Raw genomic sequence first — 23,405 nt, 5'->3', positions numbered from 1 at the left:
TACCGACAACTTCAGTTATCGCTAAACGTCACCTGCGTGATGCAAACGCCTCACCTGGGAGTTCACACACGTCTGAATCAAGACTGTCAACAACAAGTCCCAGATATCTCTGACCTTGACCTGCACTGTGCACTTGTTTTTATTTTTAATATGTTCCATGAATCAAGGGGGAGGGGGGCAGAACAGGAAGAACAATAAGTGAAGTTGGCATTGACTGAATGTTAAGTTTGGCAGTGTATCTTCTGAGTCATCGGCGTATCCAGGAGTGTTATCGCCGGCAGGCCTGCGGGTAACCGGCCCAAGGCGGATGCCAGGACTCTCTCATTTTCCAGGTGGGAAGGGATCCCATCTCAGGTAGGAAGCGGGGCCTAAACTCTTGGAAGTTTTTCTTCGATGAAACTCTCGAAGGTGGAACGGTTGGCGGTATCACAATGCAATCCCTGGGAAGCTCCCCCCGGCTTCCTCTCATTAACACGGCTCAGCAATGGAAAATCCATCTGGCAGCAGTCGCTGTTTGTTTTCGGAAACAAGCCGTGCCCTGTCTTTGTTCACACTGACATGCACTCTTTGGGGTTCCACTCTTTTGGGCTTCGGATGCATCCTTACATATCGAAAAGTGCTCAATCTAAAGACTGATTGGAGCTGAGGAGGATGCTTTCTGCTGGTCTATTCGGAGCATTAGAGCCTGATTTGCATTAATTTGGTCATTTTTCTGCTTCTGTTAATCCATTCAGACTACAGGACTAACATTGCAGGTTACTCGTCAACCAGGCAGTGACTGAACATTTAGAAAATGTCAACTTTCACAGCCGTGTGGAAAAAATTCCACAAATTCAGGCAATAATGAAACATAAAAATAAATTTAAGGTTAGGTTTAATATAACTAGAGGGTGCCTCACATAATTTAACTGAAATCAGAGATGAAAAAAGGGCCTATGAAATATGTTAAAAAATATTAAAGGGGGAAAATATTTTAAAACAACAAAAAGAAACCCAATGTAATTGAAAGAAAAGAAAGAAAAGTACTGAGAAGAGATTTATAAAAACTCTTCATACTTGCCCACATTCACGTTTTACACCAACAGAAGCTGGAGAAACATTAAGAGCACCAGGACACTCTGTTATCTCCTTCAAGCGGAGTCACTATTAGATTATTGTTGGTCTGGGGAGATTCACTGACGAAGAACTCGGAGAGCTCAAACCGTTGCCAACAGCAGCCATCAAGACTGGAACAATCGGAAAATAGTTTCCAGAACAACGAGCGCAACAAAAGCTTCATTAAGTGATAAAACGATTTCAAAGATCGATTTTAAATGTCAAAATATTTGAATTTAAACATTGGTGAATAATCGTGATATAAATAGAAAGACAAAAAAACCCATCATCTCTGTCTGCATCTCATCAAAATCTAATCCTGCTTTCTTTGGCCGGAGGCCCATCTATAATATTTCCTGGAAATCTAAACCCATTCATGGCGAGATATTTTTACACAAACAGAACAACAGACAAACAAACGATTACACAGCGGACGATTATGATGAAGGAAAACTAAGCACCGCAATGCATTTTTTAAAAATTCTTTTATTTTTAAAAAAAATATTTCCTTCTTTCATTCTTTCATTCATTCTTTCTTTCTGTTTTTCCTGCATTCTTTCTTTTTCTGACTTTTGACGCTCTCATCAGACAAGTACATTCTTTAACATGTCAAACTATCCTCTTAAAGAGCTTTCCAGGAGGAATTTACCTTCATAATTCCCATACTTCCAGTCGATCAGACAGGAATAAACAACTGCAACGAATTTTTTTTGTGTGTAATTTTTCCTATCTTGGAATGACAACTAAAGAATGCGTTGGGGTTATTATCGGTCTCTCTCAGTTCTTCATCATAAATCTCACAGGGCTCATTCCCTGTGGGTGGTTTTGGGGGCGGTTGTGTTGGTCAACACGTTACATAACAACGCATAAACAACCTGTTCTGACATGACCCACCAGGGCAAGATTCAATGGGAGAGAACCTCCCGTTCTCTCCGTCTCCAGCGTACACCGTCTGTCAGGATGGCTGCCCACTTCAACCGAAACAATGGTACACTTTGTCAGTCCTTGATGGGATATCCTGATTTATTCTGTCTGAGAGTATCAATCCTAGCGGATCTTTATTTAGCAGGGTTGGAGATGCGAGAGCCGCTGCCCGCTCAACGCCAACCTGCTTCTTCAGAATCAGCAGCTGCTACTAAATCATCGTCCTCAGACCTCGGTCTCAGACGAGGGGAGGAAGTTCACCTTTTGTTCAAAATAGAGCCCTCAATCCAAAATAAACTTCAACACAATCATTTTATCTATCTGGAAATTGAGCAGAATACACGCATGCATTAACTTTTTTTTCTTTTTTCTAATTGTTGATAACGTTTGATTTATGCTCGGAGTTATCCTGACTGGAGACGCGGATATAAATATTTTGCTCAGGTCTCTGCTGGCCTGATGCCACTCACACTGTAAACATCCCAACCTGTGGAGGTATTTGTTTTCCTTTGTTTAAACTATTTTGACGTCTATATAATAGTGAGAAAAAAACAAGAGGGGTGTTTGCTGGTCCTGAGTGTCTGTATTTATTCCAGCACATCCCCTTACCTCACGGACCTGGCCTCCTGTCAGCAGGACGCTCAGCATCAGCGCCAATAATCCAGTGATACGGCCGTAAATAAGAGGATGGGCTCATCATGAAAGACGTGTCCAAATGAAATACGAGCTTAGACAGGGTTTTTTTTTTTCTCTCTCTCTCAGATTGGTTTTCAGTCATTTTTGTGTGGTGATCTGTCAACGTGGATGGCTGTGATGTTCCAAAACATTCATGACGTGCGTTGTTTCCAGACAATGGTGGCTTTTTGACTTGGTTAGAACCTCTGACCTGCTGCACCTGGATGGGCTCTTTCCGTGATTTAGCGCCATCGGGCAGGTTGATGTTTGGCTTTAGGTGAAATGTTTTGGCACCATCCAGATAGATACCCTCATTCCAAGTCTAATAAATTCAACTGAAGACGGGTTCATCGGCTCAGCTGCACTGAGTCGTGTGCTAAAAAGTAAACACTCTCACGCAATAAGACTGAAAACATGGTGCCTGCTTGGCATCACATCAGAGCACCAAGGCCCGCTGTCACCGGACCTTTAAAATGTGGATTAATCTCAAATATTCATCAATAAAAACATGAAAAATCTCCTCTTCTTCTTTCATGAATTAAAATTACAAACCCAACCACCAGAGGTAAAAGATTTCTTCCTAGATTTCTTTCTATAGATTCCATGGCTGAAGGTCTTCATTTCCGAAATTTGCCTCTTTTTGTTAGTTGTGGGAGAGAGGGGGGGGGGGTCTAGAGGGTTGCATTCTCCTATCTCCCACAACAACCTCCAAAACAAGCAGTTAAAAATAGAGGAGAGTTAAAACACGGAGGAGAGAGTGGGGGTGACAGTGACTGACGGTGGGGGTCTGTCAGCGGTAAACAGGGTGGACAAACGGACATCCTCTACTCTCTAGGAGGAACTTTTCCAGTTGTTGTGTCCCTAAAAACAAAAACGGAGGTGGATGGGTGTGTGTGTGTGTGTGTGTGTGTGGGTGGGTGGGTGGGTGGGGGTGTTGGTTACTGACTGTACGACAATCACAACTCATCCTGGCAACAGATGGACCAACCAGTCGGTCATTAAACCAATGATAGAGTTTATTTCTGCTTACGCTTAATAAAAAGCTCTGAATGTGTCTTTGTGTCTGTCTCTAAACAAAGATGACACCCCCCCCTCCCTCCCCGGTGAAGAATCCTCCCCCCCAGCCTCTTCACTGGTCCTACCCAATTGGCTCAGGCCATTGGCAGGAACGGAAACTACTTTGCATGGTTAGGAATGGGTCTGGAGCTGAACAATGGTTCCTCTTGTGAAATATGGCAGCAGGGTCTCACCTTTGGCTCCTGGTGCCTCCTCCCCCTCCGGCTTGTTTACGTAAGTCGGTTGTGTCCCGGACCTCATCAGGAAAAGGTGTTGCAGGAAACCTAAATCTGAGGTAGGATTTAGAGTAAACTCACAATATTAGACCCCAAAAGAGATCTTATCAGATCTCAGAGGGAGTTGACAGAGAGGTAAACACAAGCGTGACCCGTGCACCAGATTCACTCCGCTTGGGGTTTGTTTGGAGGCCGTGTTGTTTCCTCTCTGCTGTGAGGTTGTGCTGACCAACAGATAAACGGCTGCATTGTGTGCCAGCAGTAGTGATGATTATTAAGATACTCGCTGATGCAGAAAAAACATTTGACAGCATCAAGATATGATAAGCAACGGGGGGGGGCGGGGAATTCAGTTAAAGGAATGCATGAGAAAAAAATATTGATGAACTAAATGTTGTAGAAAAAACTGGACATTTAAGAAGTTATTCACTTATATTTCTGCATATAAATTCAAGAGTAAAAGCCATTTATCAGCAACTCTAAAAAGTCTCTTTGCAGCAATCTTTAGAGCGATTCCGTGGAGATGAAGTTCTGCAACTTCAGCCACGTAACTTGGGAGAGATATTCGTAACAAGCCTCAGACATAGGATTCATGTCTTTGCAGCTCATTCACAGACGTATCTATAGACGTCTCAGTGTTATACTCAGAGTCCAGATAGACTCAGATGATTTAAGAGCTCGAAACACTGCCAACAAAAATGCCTCGTGAGGTCCAGCAGATGTCCTCACCCCTCCATGAACCTCCGACCATCTTTCATCAACACAGAGTCAAAGTTGGAGCCTAATGACTCCACATCCTCTCTGTCCTCCTGCAAACGTGACCTCCAAAACTTAACAATTGGTCCGTTTGACCTCTGACACGTGAATGTACTCATCGTTTTCTCATGCCTCGGTGGAACTGCTTTCCCGTTTGCGTGATACGACGGACTTGTGTACATTAAGAAAGTAGGAGATGGGCTTGCAGAACACCTGGATGGGGGCCGACCAAACCCAAACCGAACGTACGTTGCGTTAAACAGAAAAGTCAGCAGGGAATCAAAGGGCAGCAGAGGTGGAACATCACATGGTAGCAGAGGCCCTGGGGGGCCTGTGCGGATGAATGTAGAGTCTTTAGGTTGGCTTGGCCTCAACACGTGCCGAGCAATGAACCCAGAACAGCATGCAATGTGATGCCTGTGTTCCACCACTGAGCTAAATCAACGGCTACAAAATGATGTGGTAATGATTTAATTAAAGTAAATGAATGGGGGGGAAAAAAGTAAATTATCCATTTATCCTTGATAAATTCATATTTAATATGCCATTTTATTGTAATAACCACAAGAAAAATGATCAATAAGACCGTTTTGTTTTCATTTGAGTGGCACCTCTTTGACAAACTTTCAAATCATTCCAGGTAGAAAAACTCAGACGAGCATTAACAGCTGCTGCTCTCTGGTGGTCATAAAGCAGTATTACAAGACCAGAGTCCTCGGACCGGCGTCAATCTGAGGTGAGACCCCAACACTTTTTAATTAAAAAGGCAAGGGAATAAGATCAAGAAATAAATCAAAACAGGATATAAATAAAATATAATAAATAAATAAATAAATAAATCCAGAAGTTAACTGTTAGACGCACTGAAGTCAAAAAACTAACTATCTCCATTTGTTTGTATTTACTTTCCTGTCCTTGTTTGTTCTCGTTCTTTGCATCAGATGCTGGTTAAAGATCCTGAAGTTAAAGTGACTCAGAAAAGATTTACAGTGGAAGCTATTTGAACAGAATCACAGATTGGGAGACTTCCTCTGCTCATTTCTCTTAATCCCACCAGCTGCATCAGGCTTGTTGTTCAAGCACCGATTCGTTCGTCTCTCAGAACTTCAACGCATCACATGTGAATGCAGATGACTTCCTCATTCGTGTGCAGTCTGTCATGTTTGATTGACATGTGCATGGAGGGAATGATCATTTATTCCAGGTGTCATGACTAGTCACCTCTAGATGTTGTTTACATCCACCTGCAGGCTGGTCATTTCAGTCTGGTTTGGCTCAGGTGGCTGAGATCCGTCTGTCCGTCCATTCAATGCTGAAAGCATCTGGTCTTTCAAGTACTTGGTTCAATGCAAAAAAAAAATCATGTCAACTTTGAGTATGTATGAAATTTAACAGTAAGACAATGGTAGATTTATTCATGATTGTGTTGGAAACAAAGGCAGCGTTTCTTCTGTTCAGACTCGACACAAAGACCCTCACATTCTGAGAGAAAGAGGACGGTGGTTAAAATGTGAGGCTGATGTCAGGCGTCAACAGAAGCTTGAATTAAACGGATTTTATTCCAGAGTTTAGCTTCAGTTCAACAAAGAGGAACACAAAGAGCACTAAAAAAAAAAAAAAAAAAAAAAGACAAGCTCAAAATTCTGTCCCGATACATTACGACAGCAATCACATGATCACAGGTTCACACGACAGAAACCTGCTCTTTCCAAGAGGGGATGTAGCTCAGTGGTAGAGCGCGTGCTTCGCATGTATGAGGCCCCGGGTTCAATCCCCGGCATCTCCATGTTCCTTTTTTACAGCGGAAGCGCCTCAGTCCAGTAAGTCTTGGACTGGGACCAGTTCAACCCCAGCGATGACCTCCAGGTACACGCTGAGGTAAGCAGGAATCATGACACCAGTGCACGTGTCCTCCAGGGCCTCTGCACAAATTTCAGTCAGTGGCCTTGATTAAGAAGAAACATGGACATCAGTGGTGAGACGGTGACGTCACAGAACCAACAGGGACCAAGTCCTCCATCATAGCGGATGATGTGAACACCTGTCTTCCCCAGAGATGACCCCTGGGGGTCAATAAGGGCCGTCAGTTTGGATGGATGGATGACGGACTGGTCATGGACAGAGTGAAGGCTAAATGCTCTGCGGGGCCAGGATGTCAGGGCCCCTGAGGAGCCGCTCCGGGTTCATCTCACCAGCTTCACCAGATGTGTGAAAGCCGATCTGACAAGCTTGACGCTCAGTTAGGGATATTTACTCTGATCTGATGATGTAATAATTTGTAAAATAAGCATTGACCATCATCAACACCACATTCAAAACGGTCAGACGCGTCCGAGGTTTGAAGGAGAGTCTCTTCGGGCCTCTGTGGAGTGTTTCAGGTCGTTCACGCACAAATACAACAGGCCGGCATCAGATCTGTGTTCTAGGTGGACCTGGAAGCATCCCTGATGTGGCGCAACTCGGCTGCGTCAAGAGCAGAACGGCCGGAGGGACAAGACAGGAAAAGAAGAGGGTAGAATTTCAAAATAAAAGTACAAACATTTCAGACCCCCCCCCAGGTCTGGGTATATTTATACATACAGGAATATTAAATAGATAAATAAATACGATCGGTACAATAAATAAAAATACATCAAATAAAAATATTTTTAAAAAAGTTTTAACTTTGACATAATTTCCTTCACTAAAGGGTTGTGTTTTCATTTGTGTTCCTGAGTCAGTTAGTATGTTAGTATGACTGCTAAAGATCAGTAAAGTCTCGATAAAGGAGAAGGTTTATCTTTTATGTATGGGTTGGGCGTGCTAAAAGCCTGGCTGGGGGGTGTCGGTGGATCTGATGTAAACGGCTGGCTGTTCTAAATCCAGTAATCCCATCAAGGCTGCAGCGATAAGGAGCTTAAGTTTAATTAAAGTTTTATTTGGTTGTTTGGATCTTTGATTAAACATTATTGCTTTAAAAGTATTTCTCTCACAATCAACAGAATGCATTTCCTTTCTTTTTTTCCCTTTTTTATAAAGCTGCTCAGTCAAAAATGGAATTTAGTGACATTATAGTCATGTGATTAAATATAGTCATTTATTTGATTTTATGAGTGATCAAAATGTGAACATTAACACTTCATTTGTTAATTTTTTTATTTTTAAAAACTGCATTGTTTAATCTTCCAGTTTATCCTGGAGTTAATCAGATTATTTATTTTTTCAACAGCGTCTTTTACTTTGACAGCCACCACCGGAAGTCTTCTCTCGGTACATTCTTCTCTACTTGACGGCGGTGCGCATCTCGCTGACCGGGAATACCGACTTCTGCACATTTCGGCCTTTCTTTCCCCCCCCCCCGCTGCACGGGAAAGCGGTGTTTTTTCTGCGAGCGGCTGCAGAGGGGAGTGGGTCGCATCCCTGCGTGGTGGGTTCGACGTGGGGGGAGAAAAAAAAAAAAAAAAAAAAAAGGTTGGATCGGTCAGTATTATGACGAGAGGAGATGACACCCATCCAGAAGGAGCCGCGTTTGTTTTGTATGGAGAAATGAAGCAGGGGGTGGAGAGACGCCAAAGAGACGCTGGGCTCCGGCCAAACATCACCGCATTTTAGCACTTATTCGCTGCTGGGGGGGGGTGGTGGTGGTGGTGGTGGTGGTGGGGGATTTTGCATTGCATCTGCTGCATCGTTCATCGTTTTTCTTGCAAAGTGCATGGTGGAAAAATGCATTTTGTTTGAGGACAAACCCCCCCCCCCCTCTCTCTCTCTTTTCCTGATAACCATTGCTGCCATGATAGGCAGAGGTCTCCTCTCGACCGCGGCTCGGCCGGTTGGAGAAGAGGCGGATTGATTCGGGGACGGAGGTGTCTGCATCTGCGGATGTTCTTCCGTCTGTGGAGCGTGTAAAATATCATCCGCGCAAAAAAAAAAAAAAATAGAACAAAAAAAAAACAACAACAAAAAAACAACGCACCGTGATTCTTCTTACTCAGGGAAAAAAAAAACACGCAGGAAAAAAGAAAGAAAGAAAGAAAAGAAAACAACATGTCTTCTCGATCTGCATTACCGTCTGGAAACGACAGGAGTACTGGAGACCATGTAAGTGCATCTACATCCTCAGTGTGTGTGTGTGTGTGTGTGTGTTTGTGTGTGTGTGTGTGTGTTTTGTGTGTGTGCATGAGAAAGATAAACCGTGCATCTTTTACAAGAGATCTCCTCAGAGATGTGGCATTCAAACGGGGGTTCATAGTGGAGCAGGGCGCACAGATGGGCTGGTTTTTTTAATTTATTTTTTCCCTGACTGGATGATATTTTTATGAGGGCAGACTCGCTCCAAATTGGCTAACCTTGAGTGTCTGCGCTGATGGAATGAGTCCATACGGTTTGCGCACAGAGAGCCTTAAACCCGGCCGTCACTTCTTATTATTAGGCTGAGGAGAGACAGTGATGTCACATTATACTCCTTACTGCTGCTGCCTGGGATGCGTTTGTGCGGGTGCGTGTGCGTGTGTGTGTGTGTGTGTGTGTGTGTGTGTGTGTGTGTGTTGCGCGGTCAGAAAAAGAAAAAAAAAATTGGAATGGGTGGGACGAGCGCGCAGCACAAGGCCGAAATGAACGTCTAGAGAATATGTGGCTCGTCCGTTTGGAAGCGAAGGGGATTACTGCGTAAAATGATGTGCGCTCCGCCGCTGCGCAGCATCCCCCCCCCCTCCTCCTCCTCCTCCTCCTCCTCCTCCTCCGCCGCCCCCCATACCCAGACGCGCCATACATCCACGGAGGAAGAGGCCTGCTGCTGCGAGGACACGTTTGTTCATGAGAGACAGACAGGATCCGTCCGTCTGTCCGTCCGTCCGTCATCAAAATGGTGACAGGACTGATTGATGTGGCGTTATGTCGTTTCTGTGTGTCCCCCCCCCCCATCACCCCCTCCATCATCATCATCATCATCACCACCACCCCCCCCCCCTCCATCTGTTTGTTAGCAGAGCTTTCAGCACAGAGGGATGGTTAAGCCAGGGGATGTGTGCGTGTGTGTGTGTGTGTGTGTGTGTGTGTGTGTGTGTGTGTGTGTGTGTGTGTGTGTGTGTGTGTGTGTGTGTGCGTAAAAGGACGCGTTAGAGTTCACAAGATGCGTGATTGATCACGGATGCAGATCCGTTCCTTGCGTTAGAACTGATGAAGAGCCGGTTCAGGTGAGGCTCGGAGTCGGTTCGGGGACACCGTGTGTTTATGTTAGGGACAAGGGAGGAGGGGGGGTTCGGATTGGTCAGGTGGGGCGTGAGAACAGGAATGGAAGCATGATGGGAGGGAAGGGAGTGTCTGAAGGTGGGGCTTGAGGATGTGTGTGTGTGTGTGTGTGTGTGTGTGTGTGTGTGTGTGTGTGTGTGTGTGTGTGTGTGTGTGTGTGTGTGTGTGTGTGTGTGTGTGTGTGTGAGGCCTCAGGGCCGTGGACCAGCCAGGGACCACTGTGCCGGCATCTGCTCCCTGTTTTTCATCTCTCCAGCTATGTCCCCCTCCCTTTCTCCGGTTGTGTCCTCCTTTCCTGTTCCTGTGCCATCAGATATCCTGACCCCCACCCCACCCCCCACCCTCCAAAGAGTCCAGTCTGTCTTCCTTCTTCTGTATCTTTGCTCAGTCTGCCACACGACAACAAGATTCTTCATTTTGTAATCCATCCGTCCTCCGATTCTCTTCTTTTTCTGCTTCCTGGTTGGAAACGATTCGCCTCGGAGTCGCAGCGATGCTCCAAAGCGGTGGTGGGATGCACGGCGGCTTCTATTATTACAGCAGGTAGTCCAGGAGTTATCTGGACCGGTGTGAGTTTATAGCCCCCCCACCCACCCACCCAGGAGGGCTCAGTGGGCACAGACAATCCTGAAGGTCCTCAAAGAAGATCCACTACCCCTTTAATTAAAGCGTGTTTCTGTTCATCAACCTGTTGCCTCTATCTGCTCCGGTTTCATTCCAGTGAGTTTAACCCCCCCCCCCCCTGCCATTTTCTTCCAGCATGTATCTCTGGGGGCCAGCCGCTCAGATAAGGCCACCAGCCAGTCCAGCCGCTCGCTGGGCGCCCGGTGCAGGAACTCCATCGCCTCTTGCTCCGACGAGCAGCCGCACATCGGCAACTACCGTCTGCTCAAAACCATCGGCAAGGGAAACTTCGCCAAGGTCAAGCTGGCCCGCCACATCCTGACGGGCAAGGAGGTGAGAAGACGGGGGGGGGGAGGCTTTTGCAACCATTTGTATAATAAAAATTATTTTAAAAAAAATTCTAAAACCTTTACAAATGATGGATTCTTTCTGCGTGGAATGCAAAAAAGAGTTTTATTTGTTCTTTGCTCAAGTTAGCGTTGATAGGAGGGACTTCTGACTGGCGTGTGGCACAAAATCCAGATTTAATGATGATATTATTTAATTTTTACTCATCCAAAATGTCCTTGACTTCTCTTCCAGGTTGCAATAAAAATCATTGACAAAACTCAGTTGAACCCAACCAGCCTACAAAAGGTGAGTTTCTACTTTTGTACTCAGAGATGATGACATTTTTTATGAGCACCTCAGGTAGAAGAATTAAACGGATGTCACAGATAAGCTTCTGAAACGGCCGCTCTGATGTAATCCAACGGAATAGTGACTGGCCTTTATGGACTAGCAGGGGGGGGGGGTGTTCAGGTGATCCTCAGCTGTTTCCTGCTCAGATGGGGGGAGGGGGCAGGAAGTAGACAGCAGCTGATAGGAAGAGAGCACCTGTGATCTCAGCATCTCAACTCAGTAACGACGGCCACCCAACTCGTATTTTTTTGTGTTTGTTTTCTGTGTTTCTATGGAAAACGGCGAGGCTTTTGTAGCTGCTTTGCGGTCAGTGACGGTGGGTTTAGTGGCCAATCAGGGACGACCTCACCGCGGCTGACTCAGATCTGTCCGGAGCTGGACTGATGGATGTCTGGAAAGGCATACCCAGACTGGTAGAAGACACAACATGGCTGACACGCAGGCCCGAACCGATCATCATGTTGATCGTGTGATCATATATCTCCAGCTTACCTTTCAACCGCTCCGATCGATAGGGTTTCTACCCTGTCATGTGAGACTCGTGTACAAAAAACTGAATCACAGCATCAGGAAAGGAGGAATCTGAGACGACCCTTCAGTCGGTTCTTATTGGATTATAATGATGCTAATATGCAAATATCCAGTAAGATAAAGTACAGTGAGTCGGACTAAAGGTCTATTTCTTCTCCCTCTTTGCAGACAAATGAACATGAATCTTAATTATTTGGCAACATGTGCAACAAAACCAGTATTCTAGTATGTCCTGGAATTGGACTGAAGATTTATTGCATCGTTTTGTTTTGTTTTACCAAAACTGGAATTCAAACTGTCAGCAAATTCTGTCTTTGTCCTGGAAATCTTACATTTGAGCATCAAATTGCAGTCAAGGAACAAAGATTTGAGATTAAGACAGGAGTTAGATCTCAAAAAGTTTGCCTGCTTAGTTTGACGCAAAAGAAAAAAAAAAGAAACAAAAACCAAAGGAAATAAACGCATTTTGAAATACTTCCCAATGTCGAAGCCAAAAGTTGTTGCCATCAGAAATCACCCAACCGTGTCTGTAAAGCAGAACCTACCTTTTTATGCATTCAGAAAAATGCAACTTTTTTTTTTTTTTTAAATTAAAAATAGCACCTTAAAGTCGTCTATCTGCAGTCACGGAGTGGAGTTTTTTTTTTTTAAATAATTTTTTTTATCGATGTTAGTGAAGCAAGGTCTCAGGTGGTCTTCCTCTCCCCCCAGTCATCCTCCCCTCCCCTCTGATCGCTCAGGCTTCCCTCGGCCTGCGTCGGCTCCGCTGCCTCTGGGCAAGGAGTGAACAGAGCAGAAGGATCAAATCATGGATGAAATAATTGTTCTTTAAGTATATGTGTGCGCCGTGTGATTTAATTTAACTGAAGGACGTTCCTCTGTCTCGTTACAAACGTTATAAAGACCAGCGTGTATCCACAGAATCAAAGTGGCAGGAGGGTAGTTGGATTTCTGGTCCCCCAGAAAGGAGGATATTGATATTCTGGATCCACAAAATCATCTTTGCACTACAGAACATAGTGATTAAAGATTTTCTGTACTTTCTTTCATAGATTTTTTTCATATTCCGTCTTCGGTAATGTATGTAGAGAGGAGAGAGAGATATGTTATAGAGAGAGGGGGAGTAAATAATACCTAAACTTACATGATTAAATGTGTTTCCGTCTATAATTAAAACCAGGGGGTTGTGTTGCCACAGAGCGTGTGTGTGTCCGTCCTGTCGGCGCTGTTTATTTGCAGTCATTAACGGCGAGCGGCTGAACATGTTGCTCGGGGATTGTTTATTGTTTTGACGGATCTGACCGCTCAGCCTTAATCGTGCTGAGGAGCAGGGAATTAACGGGACGCCCGGATGATGAGGAAAGCCTGAGCACTACGTATCCCAAGATTCCTCTCCCCTCCCACCCCAACCCCTTTTCCAGCACAGCTGGAGAAGCTGAGGAAAAAAAGGGTCTTAAGTCTTAATAGCTGGGTTGCCATGGCAACAGCTTTCAGCCCTTTTGTTGGGAAAAGTGTACCGTTATATATACATGAAACCGGGGGAACTGGCTCACATTTAATCCTCGGCTCTGCTCTGACTTAGTGTTCAAATATATCCTCAGAGCAGATGCGTCACAGAGAGAAGAAGTTGGTCCGTTTTTGGCAGGTTTTGCAGATTCATCACATTTGTGTGTGTGAGTGTGTGTGTGTGTGTGTGTGTGTGTGTGTGTGTGTTTGTTTGTGTCTGTCTGTCCATTTTTTTTAAAATCATTTGACTTTTTTCAATGCTCCTGTCAAGGAAACTGAGAAGAAAAAAAAAAAGGTTCACTTATTATTTTAAATTCCTGTTTTAACATGCAAATGATAATAAAACACACTTGATGTTAATATTGTTCTTTTTTTTTGTATTTTTCTATATTATTAAAGTTAGCTGTTAATATTTTAGTAAAGTTTTTGATCCTTTCTGAACATTTTTTAATCATTTTAAATAAAATAAAAAAAAAACCCTAAAAACTCTGAGTATAAAAATTGAGTATTATTGAACTGGACTTACAAACTTTCAGGTTTTTCTTTCTAACTTTGGAAGTTTTTAACCAACTCATCAGTCAATATTAAACACAATTTCACAATAAGAAGTTTGACATTTTATAAGTTGACTTGCTTTTTTTGTAAAATTTAGACTCTTGATGAGTCCGACTTGTTCTCTTTGTATTAACTAGATCCTCCTTCCTGTCATTTTGAGGATGTTGATATAAAACCTGACAACTTTATGGGTCCAGTTTTGTCTCTACGATGACTAGGATTTGTCTTTCCCCTCCGAAGCTATGCCATCAGTACAATATTTAAATTTTTTTCAGAATTCAAAAGCACACGGTTGTTGAAGGCAGCGGCTGCAACACAAAAATTATTCACATGTCATGTGATCAAGACGTTGATACTCTTCTTTTTTTTTTCCCCCCTTGCAGCTCTTTCGGGAAGTGCGAATAATGAAAGGTTTAAATCACCCTAACATAGGTAAGACATTTATCTGAATGGGCTTTATGTCTGTGTGTTGGCGTTTGTGTGTGTGTGTGTGTGTGTGTGTGTGTGTGTGTGTGTGTGTGTGTTGCTTCCACATGTGAGACCAGACGTTAATGTGATGCCATAAATAAGCTTTAGTGCGTTCATTGATGGAAGTGTAGGAGGCGACATCATAGTCCTTGCATCGAGGTCACAGGGCTGGATTTACTAAAGCTGGAATGCCATATGGATCAACACCCCCCCCCCCACATCCCCTCACAACGCAAACACACAATAATACACACACAGGGCGTTTTTTTGTTTTTTTTATATAATACGTGATGTTAATCTGATTCTGTTCTGGCCCACAGTGCAGCTGTTCGAGGTGATTGAGACTGATAAGACCCTTTACCTAATCATGGAGTACGCCAGTGGAGGTGAGTACGTCGGTCGTCACGTCCCGGAAACGCTTCAAACGGAGAGGAAGACTTTCAAATTAGCTCGAAACGCATCTTTTAAAGTCAGGTCCAACAGGATCCTGTCATGAGTGAGATCAACATTTGGATCGGTTGTAGTTTTGGTTCCTCGGTTTGGGTGGTCAAGTATTTACAAGAGCAACACAGAAATAAATTTGAGGCAGATCCTGGATTATTCTTTCTTTCTTTTTTTTTTTCTCTTTTTTTTTTATATTCAAAAAAATTCTGCTACACATACACTGATGATAAACACACATTTCCAAATGTTAAGGAGTTTGTTTTCAGATTCAAGGGGATAAAATGGCATTACACCACTTGATAAACTCAGTAAAGAGACGTCGTCATGGTGACATCACCATCTATGCTCTGGGTGCTATTGAACAAATGACCTCCTCATGATGATCCGGAATAGATTATTTTGACATTATTGCTCAAATCAGCGGTTTATCCATGAAAAAATTAAAGTGAAAAAAAGTTTTGTTTTTGGAATAGTTATTATAATGACATCTAGATTATCATATCAGCCCTTGACTCTCCAGTCGCCTTCCCCCTCTATGGCGACCGTGAAGATGGAGTCAGCATCCTTATGAATAATCTCAATTTAATCGACGCGATTGAAACTGAAAGCATACGTGATTCTTATCAAATAACAATAAGTCTGGAATGGTTCCGTCTCTGTGACCTGACTGAGAACGTCTCACCGACAGGTGAAGTGTTCGACTACCTCGTGTCTCATGGGAGAATGAAGGAGGTGGAAGCCAGAGCCAAATTTCGACAGGTACAAACACATCCAGCCGGCGTGTTTTTTTTTTCCCGCCGATTCCCCCCCGCCTGCCACGGCTTCATCTATTCCCGTCTTTTTGTTTGCAGATCGTCTCCGCCGTCCACTACTGCCACACGAAGAACATAGTCCACAGGGATTTGAAGGTGAGAGTTTTTGGGATTAAGGCGAGATTAAGGCTAGGCCAAGACCAGGATGCTTGTGAATCGGACTGAAGCGAAAGTTCTAATCTGGGCCTGGTCTTAATCTGCGTTTGTATAAAAAGCTCTTGAAGATCTTTAATCGCTGTTGAGTGAAGGAGATGATGGGTGGGAGGCATTCAGAACACGCTTCCTGAACACACACAGTGACATACACAGGATGAGTCACGTCCCGTTACCGTGTTGTCAGCTGACGTGCAATCAGCACCCCCCCCCCCCCTCCCATCTGTCCGTCATTCACGCTTCTTTTTCTGCTCTCTCCATCACAATTGTTTCCTCCTATCTTCCACTTCCTATCCCCCCCCCCCACCCCTCTATGTAACTGCTCCCCCCTCTTTTTTCACTCGACGTGTTTTCCGCACACGTCCCACACACGTATGACTCAGGCGGAGAACCTTCTGCTGGACGCCGACGCCAACATCAAAATTGCCGACTTCGGCTTCAGCAACGAGTTCACGCTGGGCAACAAGCTGGACACGTTCTGTGGCTCGCCGCCATACGCCGCCCCCGAGCTTTTCCAGGGCAAGAAGTACGACGGGCCCGAAGTGGACGTCTGGAGTCTGGGGGTCATCCTCTACACGCTGGTCAGCGGCTCGCTGCCCTTCGATGGGCAAAACCTGAAGGCAAGTGGATGAACGGAGAGTCCGCGTTTACCGGTCTTTGCTTTAGTCAATGCTGAGCAACATTAATCTTTAATCAGGATCTGATACTCTACATTTGTTTGTCTGTATTAATAAATTAAATGGAGCAACATCATTAGGTTACATGTGATTTTAAGTCAGATTTCAGCTGCCTAAACCCAACAGATTAGAACACGGACCCCCCCCCCCCGTGCCTTTTTAGTTGTTTTATAAATCCATGACCAAAATTTGTTCCCTATGTATGGATTGTTTGGTAAAATTGAGTGCTTTAATCACTGGAGGTTCCATCCTAAGTAACTTCATCCACTGAATTTGGAAATAAAGTTTGTGTTTTAGTATGAAAACATGGATTCAAATGCAAATATCAACATTAACGTCTCTGAAATAAAAACGTTTTGTTTGTGTTTTTACAAAAAGAGCAGAAAGCGAGTGTATGTAACAGCGCTTTATGTAACAGACAGAATTACACCAGACTGGTTTTATCAAGAACTTCAGTACAGAATGTGTCACATTGGATATGATTAAATAAAGGTTATGGGCCCAATTTAAACTAAAATATAGTGTCTAAAATCTATGGTGTAAATAGATGTTCAGCTACTTTTTGTCATTGCTAAACAGAACATGAGAATAAGGGATGGATGCTTGGCCTTCTAAAAAAGCAGGAAATCAGGGTTCCATCGATTTTACAAAGTAACGCAACATCCCAGGCAGAACGAGGTTTGCTATTCATTATGGGCACCAAGCAGAAAATAGATCCGGGTGGGATAAATTATAATCTAGACTTCTGATTGCACATTGAGGAATCTCATGGTTTGGATAACGTATATTCAAATGTAATATTCGTGGTTATATTCTTTCAATCCCACTTTACAGAAAATAAAGAAAACACAGAAGTTCTTGTTAGAGTTCTGATGTGGTTTTGCTCAAAGCCCTGGTTTATGTCGGGCTTCTTGACATGTGACCCACAGGAGCTGAGGGAGCGTGTGCTGCGGGGAAAGTACCGTGTTCCCTTCTACATGTCCACAGACTGCGAGGCAATCCTTCGCAGATTCCTGGTGCTCAACCCCGCCAAACGCTGCACCCTAGAGGTGAGGAGTACGATGACGACTGCGTGACTCCACCTCTAGAAATTCCGATGGAGCTGAAGCGTTTCTGTGTTTTTCTGTTTTTTTTTTTACAGCAAGTCATGAAGGACAAGTGGATAAATACAGGGCATGAAGGGGATGATCTGAAGCCCCATATAGAACCTGTGGAGGACTACAGCGATCCGGCTCGCATCGGTGAGTCGTCGGGAGCTGCAGCTTGTACCTCGTCACTGGTGGATGTTGTTGGATGTTCTAAATGTGTGTACTGCCTTGCTCTTTGGTTGATTGCGTTCCTCAGAGGTAATGGTCGGGATGGGTTTCACACCGGAGGAAATCAAGGACTCTCTGCTCAATCAGAAATACAATGAGGTCACTGCCACCTACCTTCTGCTGGGCCGCAAAGGCGACGTAAGTCACACATTTATGGGTGTACATGATAAAGGATAATACTTCTCATGGCATGCTGATGGTTATCTTAGGAGTCCCTGTTTTGAAGTAGGATCTCAAAAGTTCCTCAAAACTGACGTCTTAAATCTTCATTAATTTATAACCGTGCATCGTTTAAAACGTTTTAAGTGGTCCTCTGTAAGCTGCAAAATCTAGATGAATAAAACTCCCACATCTCTCCCCATCCCCCACGCATATTTATAGGCATTTTATAAACTTTTGAACTAAAATACTCCCAGAAGCATTGGGGTTTATTGGTTTCCTTCCTCCTATGTGTCTCAATTCTTTGAATAAATTCCTGGACTCAACTTCCCCCCCCCCCCACATCACTGGGTTGCCACAGGAGGGCAGTGAGGCTCGCACAGCTAGTAGCCTGTCGCTAGCGAGGGTCCGACCCAGCCCCATCACCAACGGGACCAACAAGCACTCTTCAGCCACTGGCTCCTCATCCTCCTCCACCTCCTCCTCACATAGCAAGACCCAGCGCAGCGCCTCCACCTACCACAGGCAGCGGCGACACAGCGACTTCTGTGAGTGTCTTTTCCGACTTCTCAATCATCTCTTGGAGCCAAAATCGAAAAAAAAAATTTCCACACGGCTGTATAGATGGGTTTTACACCACGGGCCCCTGCAGTAAATTCAGAATATGCCTTATGTGAGTCTCTGTGTTTGTGCGTTCTGCTGTCCTCCACAACAAAGGCGGGCCATCCATGCCCGTCATGCACCCCAAACGGAGCCCGACCAGCACAGGTGACCGGGAGCTGCGGGAGGGACGGATGCCCTCACGTAAGGCCAGCTGTAGCGTGATGGGGAGCCACAGCCTCCCCCCATCCAGCCCTATGGTCAGCAGCGCCAACAACCCAAACAAGTCTGAGATACCGGACCGCCGCAAAGATATGACTGCCACCACGGTAAGTGAGGGAGGAAGCCTCCTTCTTTAAATTATACAGTTTTTTAATTATATAGTAGGATATTTAATAGACTTTTAAATATAATAGGCATTTTAGTTATATTTTATTATAACTAAAAATAAAAATATACTGATGAACTACACTTGTTCTGATCCTATCGCAGTCTATCATTGCGTATTCAGCTTCACAAAGTCAACACATGACTGTGTGCAGAGATTTGTAAATGTTAAAACAAATGCTTATATAGAAGTGTGTTTTTAGTGAATTAAAACTGTTGGAAGACGCCTTATTTTGCAATTTCAAGGTAAAACGTGGTTCCCACAGTAGCAGCAAAAATATATATTATTTATTGTGTTTATGCAATAAGACATGCTAACAAAGTAGAGCGGATTAGGTGACACTGACTTTGATTTTTTTATTCCTATCCATAGAATAACATCCCCGGAAGCGCCATGACACGCCGCAACACGTACGTGTGCACGGACCGCTCTGGCGCCGACAGACATTCTCTTCTGCAGAACGGCAAAGACAACAGGTATCACCGCAAGTTGGAGGCTGTAACGTTCAAACTCATCAATACTGACCTTTAAATGGAAGTTAAACCAGCAACTATCCCATGATTCTGCTTTAAAAACCATCATATTTAAATGAAGAGGAACGAGTTTTTACATTTTAGTGATATATTTGATGGTTTAATTAACTCGGCTTCTTCTTTGCAGCTCCCTGGGCCACCGCATGACTGCAGCATCTCCCTCCACGCTCAGCATCTCCGGGGCCGGAGCGGCCTCATCCTCTTCTGCTTCGGACCGATGCCGCCTGACCCGCGGCTCCACGATCCGCAGCACCTTTCATGGGGGCCAACTGAGGGACCGCGGTCCCCCAGTGTACTCGGCCCCGCCGACTTCACCCACCTTGTCCCACCACGACGCCAGTCCTCTGCCACACGCTCGGACCAGGGCGACCTCCAACCTCTTCACCAAGCTGACCTCGAAACTCACTCGCAGGTACGTGCGTGCACGTCACAGGTAACGTTAGGAGAGGGTGCAATACATATTTGAAATGCAATACATCACAAATTGATAAAACAAAAAGTAATTTAGAAAATAACATCATAGCTTGATTTGAAATGTTTTCAAATTTGTTGTATTACGTAGTGTAGTATAAAGATTATGGAAACAGCCAGCTAAAGGCTGCGACCAGAGGGCCACATCAGCATAATGGCTGACCTCAAAGGGCCAGATGTTACTAAAAAATGTAACTAAATGTAACTCAATGTAATGTAAAATAAACATAACTACTCCTTAATGTTAAATAACTGAATTTATTACTTGTTCAAGTTACCAACGTTACAGTTGCACAGAAAAAATATATTTGCTTGTTTCTCTGTTATAACATAAATCCTTTTAATTTGTCAGGTTATATAACCCACAGAACTCCATCAATCAAGGATCAAACTATCCAAGAGAATAAAGAAAAATAACATCAAACACAAGTTAGGACATTAACTTTGTTCAAAACAGTTCTGTCAGTGTTAAAATGGGCTTGATTACTGCATTGTGGGAAATGTAGTTTTTGGTTAAAGCACACTTTTGACCAATTTATTTTGAGACATTCTGACCTTTTATGCTCTTGCGGGCCACATAAAATGATGTGGCAGGCCACATTTGGCCCCCGGGCCTTGAGTTTGACACGTAATCTAAAGAATGGGGGAGAGGGTTAGCAAAAGACTAGGGGAAATAGCAAGGAATGCTTTTTGTTTCTGATTTGAGGCTTGTTCTAATATTTTTACTGTAAGTTGCTGAAGTGCATCAATTGAAAAGAAAAAAAAAAATGTTCAGAATTTTCCGACAACAGGATTCACATTTAATCGGACAAAATCTAATATATGACCTGACCTCACGTAGTGTTCCTTTGATCTCGGGATATGAATCCATGCTTACTAGAACATTTGATTCACTCTGGCTTTTTTTTGGCGAGCCTTTCTGCAGCCCTGGATTATCCTGTGCTCCCCTGTCCCTCCCAGTCATCATAATCACACGTGTCTAATCTTATCAAACCTCAGCTTTATCCTTTACCAATCAGTTCCCGCGCTGCACTCTTTCTCTACTTGCTCTCCTGTGATTCAATTATATTTTCTCTTATTCCCCCGCCCCCTTTACTCTTACCCCCATTGTTCCCTCTTTCTCTCCATCTTTATCTTGTTGTGCTTACCCCTGTCATGGCATCAGGGTCAACCTTGACTCATCCAAGCGCCAGGGCTCAAACAAATCAGTTTCGGGTTGTACTCTTCCACAAGGATCAAAAACAGTTAGTAAGTTCCCATGTCTCTCGCTTCTTTCTTGTCTGCCTGTGCCGCCCCAGCTGTCTGTTGGTCACATGGGAATCGCTCCAGTCTGTGAACGCCTGCCTGACTTTGTCATACATCTATCTATGAATTAATGCATGTTTGCATGCCTTCTTCATTAATATATCCTTTAAGGCCAACACATTTTATTTCAAGCATGGTTGCAGTCAAGGAGGAGTCATTTTGATTCGAGATTTTTTTGTTTTTTGTTTCGGTCATTGCCAGTGGAGATCAGTCTTTTGTGACCTTGTGTGTAAACCTACCCTTAGTAACGGTGCTTCATTTTTTTAATATTCTATTTATACTTTATGGATTTGAAATTCATTCAACATTTACTCCATGTGTTATTGGGAAAAACCAACATCATATCAAACCCTATAGATTAGGAATGGGATGTCACTTACGTTCATATGCGAGTCAATGCAGGTGAGAGAGTACTTTTTGTCAGTATAATGTATACATACATCTAAACATATAAATGTGTGTGTGTATATATGTGTATATAAAATATGTAGATATATAATATTTATATATAATATATATAGGCAAACCTCGGTTTCCGGCCACAATCAGTTCCGGAAGGTTGTTCGAATACCGATTTGTTCGAATTCCAAATACATTTTTCCCATTACAAATAATGTAAATGGTCTTAATCCGTTCCAAGACGCTAGAAAACTACCTTTTTTCAACATAATGTTGTTTCAAAATGTTATTTATATATCAAATTGTATAGTAATGAAACATATCAAAGAAATTTAAAAGACAGAAGCAAACACGAGAAAGAAAGAAAAAAAAAACCCATCCACGTAAGAAGGTACCGTTGTCTTTTGGACAGAAGTTTACGGTACTGTAGCTCGTACTATAGGTAATGGAATGCAAATTAAGTGAAAAATTATTGAATACAGTGAACTAAAATGAAAAGCACATTACCGTCACGTTTCCTCTCGACTTTTCTCGCCTTTATCACGCTTGGCGGCGAGAAAAAGGCGTTTGTTTCGCGTTCGACTTCCAAATGTTTTTCGACTTCTAAGACAAAAAAATTCAGAATTTTTTGGTCGAATTCCGATTTGTTCGATGTCTAAAGCTTTCGAAAAAACCAAAGTTTGCTTGTATATAACATGTGTATATGCATGCTTAAAATAGAACAGCTAAGAAATTGGAAATTACCTTCTTGCCAGGTGAGGACTCGCCATCCTGCTCGCCACATGCTTGTTGTTGATGCTTGCCCATTCTGACCGTACAGTACTGATTGCTGAATGCATACCATCCTAGATTTGTGAGTTGCTAACTAGGCCTGTAGCATTCTGGGAGATTACCACTTCATGCCTGTTATTCTCTTACAGGGTCACAAATGAATCTGAGGGAATCAGGAGATTTGCGGTCACAAGGTCAGTTCAGGAGTTCCAACTGCAGAGAGCGTTTAGAGAACTGATGGTGACGCTGGTTATATTAGCCGCCTGAGCATGTCTTTGACTTCCTTTTAGTTGCCATTTACCTGGGTATCAAAAAGCGTCCGAGCCCCGGGCCGTCGGACGTGGCTGGGATCTGAGAGGCGGCGTGCGGCGGGACCCTGCGGAGGTGGTTCTGGCTCTGCGGGAGGCGGCGCTCGGAAGTGGCTGCCAGGTCCAGCACGCCGGCCCCTTTCTGCTCTCCTGCACCCACAGCGGGGCTGGGGGCCGTGTGGCTTTCGAGGCCGAGGTTTGCCACCTTTCTGCGGGCACCTCCGAGACTTCTAATGGGGTGCGCTACACGCGACTCTGGGGGGCGCCGCTTGCTTTTCGGAACATTGCCACCCAAATCTCGAAGGACCTTGAACTTTGAAGGAAGGGTGCGGTTTTTTTGCGTGTGAGGGTGTGTTTTTGCGTGAGTGAGTGTTGGTGTGCGTGCGCAGTTGAGGGATGGGGGGGGGGGTGATAAATGGGGAAAAATAGCTGAGAAGGGGCTGGACCCAAGAGAAAAGACTTCTGTCTCTTGCGCGGCTACCCCCCTGCACACACACACACACGCAGACACACACACCTGACCCGTAGAGTCACAGACTGAAACACCCCCTCCACCTCCAACTTCTCCCTGAGCGACTGCACCCACTGGACCTGGATCAGATGGAACCTACTGAATATTTTTTAATGCTACTCTAGCCATACTGACTCTTTATTTATTGCTCTAATCATTGTTTTACTTCCCCACTGCAGTATCGGGCATCATTGACCATCTAGACGTTTTTTTAAAAAATTGTTC

The 23,405-nt window shown here is 44.0% G+C and overlaps 1 protein-coding gene and 1 non-coding gene across 2 annotated transcripts; both read left to right on the top strand.

Annotated features, from left to right (window-relative positions):
* Window positions 1-6,456: 6,456 nt before the first annotated feature.
* trnaa-cgc (transfer RNA alanine (anticodon CGC)) lies at window positions 6,457-6,528 on the top strand. Its single transcript has one exon. It is a non-coding gene; the product is annotated as a tRNA-Ala (tRNA).
* A 1,427-nt stretch (window positions 6,529-7,955) lies between these two features.
* mark4a (MAP/microtubule affinity-regulating kinase 4a) lies at window positions 7,956-23,047 on the top strand. Its single transcript, XM_068330694.1, has 17 exons — window positions 7,956-8,819; window positions 10,728-10,925; window positions 11,175-11,228; window positions 14,249-14,297; window positions 14,654-14,719; window positions 15,466-15,536; window positions 15,629-15,685; window positions 16,126-16,362; window positions 17,349-17,468; window positions 17,561-17,660; window positions 17,764-17,873; window positions 18,256-18,442; window positions 18,612-18,823; window positions 19,255-19,358; window positions 19,543-19,827; window positions 22,511-22,555; window positions 22,652-23,047. Exons 1-17 carry the CDS (start codon window positions 8,766-8,768, stop codon window positions 22,986-22,988), a joined length of 2,286 nt encoding a protein of 761 aa, XP_068186795.1. The 5' UTR covers window positions 7,956-8,765; the 3' UTR covers window positions 22,989-23,047.
* Window positions 23,048-23,405: the final 358 nt, after the last annotated feature.

Source organism: Antennarius striatus, chromosome 13 (assembly GCF_040054535.1).
Source record: "Antennarius striatus isolate MH-2024 chromosome 13, ASM4005453v1, whole genome shotgun sequence".
Lineage (NCBI taxonomy): Eukaryota > Metazoa > Chordata > Actinopteri > Lophiiformes > Antennariidae > Antennarius > Antennarius striatus.
The sequence above is the reverse complement of the archived record's forward strand: the minus strand, read 5'-3'. Positions and strand labels throughout refer to the sequence as shown.